The sequence below is a fragment of the Vipera ursinii genome (genome assembly GCF_947247035.1).
Source record: "Vipera ursinii genome assembly, chromosome: 15".
Classification (NCBI taxonomy): domain Eukaryota; kingdom Metazoa; phylum Chordata; class Lepidosauria; order Squamata; family Viperidae; genus Vipera; species Vipera ursinii.
In genome coordinates, this window is record NC_139528.1 from 4,208,162 (window position 1) to 4,214,143 (window position 5,982).

General features: G+C 40.7%; 1 protein-coding gene across 1 annotated transcript; it reads right to left on the reverse strand.

Moving 5' to 3' along the window:
* Nucleotides 1–1,451: 1,451 nt before the first annotated feature.
* Nucleotides 1,452–2,393, reverse strand: LOC310647039 (olfactory receptor 6N2-like; the record flags this gene model as incomplete). The annotated part of the gene is made up of 1 exon (XM_083373965.1): nt 1,452–2,393. The coding sequence occupies one exon, from the start codon at nt 2,391–2,393 to the stop codon at nt 1,452–1,454; it is 942 nt and encodes a 313-aa protein (XP_083230091.1).
* Nucleotides 2,394–5,982: the final 3,589 nt, after the last annotated feature.

A 5,982-nucleotide genomic window follows, 5' to 3' on the forward strand; every position in this document is an offset into this window, starting at 1 on the left:
TTAAATTCCTTTGTCAAATTGGTAAATGTAGCTAGGAACAGCTAGAAAGAACTATAAGAGGAAAAAAACAAGCATGAAATGTCAGCTGCCAAAGTTATTTACTCATTGTGAATTCCTGAGACAGGAGACTTTCCAGAAATGGATAATTGATAAAAAAAATAGAATAATTGAAAAGAGTCTACAGAGATCTCAAAATCTGGAGGATAAGCTTTATTTACATTCATTTATCCGCAGAAAGCATATATTCATACAAGTGTTTGAAGTGGAATTATTTCACTTTGTTATCTTGGGTAATCTGTCACACATGGAGTCTTGAATTATTAAGCAAATAATAATTCTGTATTTTTCCCCTAAAACGTTGAAGGAAATGTTTGCAGAAGCTATTTTGGTTCTTTCTTATGCGGTTTGCTTAGATCTGGTAAAAATCAAACAAATATCGTTCATTAGCCTTTGAAAAAATATCTCTTTTACCATATTAACTTCTTATAATATGGAATAGATTTATGTTTTAGTAAACCTCTGAGGTTGATAACCTTAGATAACATGTGTCCAGGGAAATTTTGACATGGAAATCCAGCCATTTTAAATGTGCCCAATGAAACATAATTTACAGAAAACAAATTCTCATTTTTTTTAGACAGGAAAACTCATGGGTTTTCTATGGAGAATATGAATTCTAAATTAGTTTTAATAATAACAATACAACTTGGCATATGGAGAAAAAAAACCATCCCGTTCATGCGTTGATTGTCTCGTGTTTTCCTGTGACAAGTGACTATTTTGAGGAATGTAGTAAATGCCGAATGCAATTGTGTCTTCTGCTCCCCAAATATTGGTTGAAATGGATTTATTGAGTACTGCAAGCCATCATAGCTTAATGGTATTTATGTGAGGTTAATCTCTGATTGATGTGTTGCTCCAGGTTTACTATTGGATCTTATAAAGAGGAATATAGCATTGGTCAAGCATGTTTGCAGCAACAGAAATACAGCACAACACACCCCAATGTCTACAGAGATTTTCCACCATCTAGGTCATAGTTGTCCCCAAAGTGCTTTTTCAAAAGGATTTTCTTTCTTTTTCCTTGAAGACATTTCACTTTTAATCCAAGAAACCTCTCCAGTTTCGAGGAAGGAAAAGCAAAGAAAGCCCAGTTGCCTCTTGAAAAAGCATCTTTGGAACAATACACCCCAAGATATATCCAAGCATATACATATGTCTGTGCAGTACAAATATACACACATCAATCTCTTCCCCACCTGTTGTTCTTCAAATCCTGGTCATGCTAGTTGAGATGATAGACACTGTAATTCAAATATTTCAACTTTTGGGCTACAACTCTGAATAGTCAATTTGACTTTTGTGCTGGCCACCTCATCACCAGCCTTAAGTTTTAATTTCACTGCATATTTCATTGTGGATTGCTAAATCCAAAGCCTGTTCCAAGAGGTTCAAGGTGTGAGAAGGCTCTTCAGATGAATTCTCCTCTTTATTGCCCTTAGGATTTCTTTGTTTCGAAGGCTGTAAATTATAGGATTGACTAATGGAGTCAGGACAGCGTAGATCACGGCAAATGCTCTGTCGTACTCTAAGGAGTAGCTCGTCTTCAGTCTCACATACATGAAAATGATGCTTCCAAAAAAAAGGAGAACTACTGACAAATGGGAGGCACAGGTTGAGAAAGCTTTCTCACGGCTCTCGGCGGTCTGGATCTTCAAGACCGTTTGGATGATCTTCACGTAAGAGACCATGATGAACAAGAAAGTCACTAGGATGATGAACGCGTTGACCGCAAAGTCAACCAGGACGTTGACTGAGGTGTCCGTACAAGCCAAGCTGAGCAGTGGTGGGAAGTCACAGAAGATGTGCTGGATCTGGTTGGGGCCACAAAAAGGTAACTTGGAGACCAGGATGACTTCCGTGATGGGGCACATGAAGCCACAGATCCAGCAGCTGGCGGCCATCTGTGCACACATTTTGGTTGTCATCACAGAAGGGTATCTCAGGGGCTTACAAATGGCGAGGTATCTGTCATAGGCCATGGCGGTAAGCAAGTAGCATTCAGTGGCTCCAAGAGAGTGGAAAAAGTACGTCTGAAGAAGGCACCCAGTGAAGGATATGCTTTTTCTTTCACTAACTAGGTTAGACAGCATCTTGGGAATGGTGGTTGCTGTGTACCAGATCTCCAAGAAGGAAAGAATGCTGATGAAGAAGTACATGGGCATTTGGAGATGGCAATCTATGCGGATGATCATGAAAACCAACAGATTGCCGAAGATGGTGAAGAAGTAGACAAGGAGGAGCAAAACGAAAAGGAGAATCTGGAGATGCTGAAGATGAGGGAATCCCACAATGACGAATTCAACGACTTCGGTGTGGTTGTGGCCTTCCATGTTTCCCATGGCCCCCTCTGTGTAGCAATGGATCTGCAGGATTACAGGGACAACTCAGCCACAAAAGCAGAACTCGACAAGTTATTGGTAAGGCCACACTTGGAATACCGCATCCAGTTTTGGTCACCACGATGCAAAAAAGATGTTGAGACTCTGGAAAGAGTGCAGAGAAGAGCAACAAAGATGATCAGGGGACTGGAGGCCAAAACATATAAGGAACGGTTGCCGGAATTGGGTATGTCTAGTTTAATGAAGAGAAGGACGAGGGGGGACATAATAGCAGTCTTCCAATATCTCAGGGGCTGCTCCAAAGAAGAGGGAGTCAAGCTATTCTCCAAAGCACCAGAAGGCAGGACAAGAAGCATCAGATGGAAACTAACCAAGGAGAGAAGCAACCTAGAACTAAGGAGAAACTTCCTGACAGTGAGGACAATTCACCAGTGGAACCACCTGCCTCCAGAAGCGGTGAATGCTCCAACACTGGAAGTTTTGAAGAAGAGACTGGACAGCTATTTGTCTGAAATGGTATAGGGTTTCCTGCCTGAGCAGGGGGTTGGACTAGATGACTTCCAAGGTCCCTTCCAACTATTATTATTATTATTTCAAAAGTGGCAAAAATGCAGGTCTTGCAAACCCACATTTAAGCTGCCTTTTGACCATTGGCACAATCAGAGAAGAAGCTTAGAACCAACACTGAGCTCCCCATTTTAAGAATAATCCCTCCAAACTTGGCAAAATTGGCTCATCAGTTTTAAAAAAAACCCCACGAAGTAATATGCATAAGAGAATAAGATTGCTAAATCCGGCTGACCTAACTGACCTCAAAGTATCCTACTACACCTTTGTACAGCAAAAAAGAAAAACCAAGGGATTTTACTAACATGTTTGAGAGAAAGAACTAGCTAAATCGATGGAAATATATGAACCCCATTGCACTATTATTTCCAAGATGTGTTTTTTTAAAAATGACAAGTGTTTTTCGTATTTATTGGTGTTAAAGCCAAGATAGTCAGAATTTACACTTGTAAAAATCTAGTTTTGCTTTGTCTTTCTCTCTCTCTCGAGCTTTGGTTATAAAAGATGTTCATTGAGAAGGGAAGCATTTTCCACATAGGAATTTTAGGAACAGAAGAGCTTGCAATGTTTGTACACTGATGTTCATTCTTAATTCAGCTTTTTTTTCCTTCTAAAATATGTTTGGAAGGCTGGGGGTGCCATAAACCCCTTGTTGATTTTCGGCAACGCCCAGTTGTAATTGCTGCACCTCCCTTGCTTTAAAAATTGCAAAAAAATATGCACTTTCATTGCAGAATAGTTTACCTTCAGCAGCTAAATCACATCTTTCCATAGAAGAGTAGAAGCTATAGGATTATTTTTTGTCCTATGTTGGAAGAACTTCAGCTACCCTATTACTTATCTTGCAATTTCAGCTTTGAGCAACCTAAACAGACCTATCAGAAGCAGAGCTGAGAAGGTGTTCAGACAGGTGAAGCCAATTTTGTGTAATATGTCGTACGGCACCCTTTCCAGAAAAGTTGATTCCAGATAAAAATTGCAAGGAAGAAAGTGAAAATAAGTAGTTAGGCTTGAACGGAAGGGTCTCTGGCCTGTTGGTAAATGAATTGCCCCCTGCGAGTTCTTTCTTTAATAATCTTCAAAGGAAGTTGTTAATTAGCAAAAAGAAATAAACGCGTGAGTACTTACCACCACCCAAACTTCATACTTCTATAACCGCCTTAAACATTGGGACAAGGAGAACAGTTAGAGGCTGTATTTGTATCTTCTCTTATGGTAGATCAAATCTGGAAATTATCCTGAGATTTCCATTTATGTCTTGAGGGAAAAAAGGGGGCTTGAGTTTTTTTTTTTTTTCCCTGACTGGGTCCTTTGGGTTTCTAGAAGAAAACAGTTTTTCCCCCAGCACAGCACTAAGTTTCTCAGTAGTTTCCCCCATCCAGCTTGAAGAAACCAACAAATAATAGACATATTATAATTCTGGTCTCAATTTGGTCTTAATTCAAATATAGAGACATATGTATATATGTTTAAATGTCATGTGCCACAGGTCTGCTCTTGTATACAAGAAGCTAAAGTTGAAAGAGCCTCACTTCACCTAAATTGTTTCTGAAGTTGGTGGAGAAACTGCTATCATTTCTATATGTCTGTGCCCAAACTGAACTTTCTGTATCTATCTGGAACACAGATAAATTGATGTTGGTTTGTTTCTTCCTCTTCCTCTTCCTCTTTTTCTTCTTCTTCTTCTTCTTCTTCTTCTTCTTCTTCTTCTTCTTCTTCTTCTTCTTCTTCTTCTTCTTCTTCTTCTTCTTCTTCTCCTCCTCCTCCTCCTCCTCCTCCTCCTCCTCCTCCTCCTCCTCCTCCTCCTCCTCCTCCTCCTCCTCCTCCTCCTCCTTCTCCTTCTCCTTCTCCTTCTCCTTCTCCTTCTCCTTCTCCTTCTCCTTCTCCTTCTTCTTCTTCTTCTTCTTCTTCTTCTTCTTCTTCTTCTTCTTCTTCCCCCCCTTCCCCTTCCCCTTCCCCTTCTTCTTGTCTCCTCCTCCTCCTTGTCTCCTCCTCCTCCTTCATCTTCTTTGTCTCTTCCTCCTTCTCTTTCTCCTCCTCTTCTTTCATCTTCTCCTTCACTCCTTGTCTCCTCCTCCTCCTTCATCTTCTTTGTCTCCTCCTCCTCTTTCATCTCCTTCTCCTTCACTCCTTGTCTCTTCCTCTTCCTTCCTCTTCTTTGTCTCCTCCTCTTCCTCTTCCTCCTCCTCCTCCTCCTCCTCCTCCTTCTCCTCTGCTACCGCCACATATACTGAAGGCAATTTTTGATCTTAGACAGACAAATACTTACCTTAGGAGAAAATGAATGGAATCCCGCACTAAATTTGGAGGCTGATATGAAAATAAGCACAGATATTTTTTGCAGGGTGTTGGTAAAGAATTGCAAATAGATGCAGAATTGAGATGGAGCTTGAAAAGATGGGAAATGAAATGAAGTAAAACCTAGAGGTCCATCCAACTCTAGTTGCTGCCAACCCTGTGTTTATAAAACAAGATTAATCAAAGCAGCTAACATTTAGGAATTGTATTTGCATAGCCTGCAATGGACAGTTAACATTAACCTTGCTTTGTTGGAATGCCTAAATGCTCAAATGGAGGCTCTTAGCAGATCACAACAGGCTGTGTGAATGTGGAGAGATGCAGAGCCCAGCCCATCTGCTGGTATGTCGGCCACTACCTGAAATAAGTACCAATAATGTCTTCATTTTGGCCAATGACAAAGCCAAGAAGGTGGCTTCATTTTGGCAGTTTGAAGTTTGATCTAGTCAGGGAAGGAGGAGGAGGAGGAGGAGGAGGAGGAGGAGGAGAACATGGTTTGTGTTGTAGCTGAACGTATTGTGCAAATTTGGTCCATTTGGTGAGTTGTACAAACCCACAAAGTAGACAAATTCAAGAACCAGAATTGAAGGCATTGTGTGTGAATACGTTGGTTGAAAACTCCTTAGTTTCAAAAACGCAGAAATCATACCATCAAACTACAATCAGTAGGAACCAGTGGTGGGATTCAGCCGGTTCGCACCAGTTCGGCAGAACC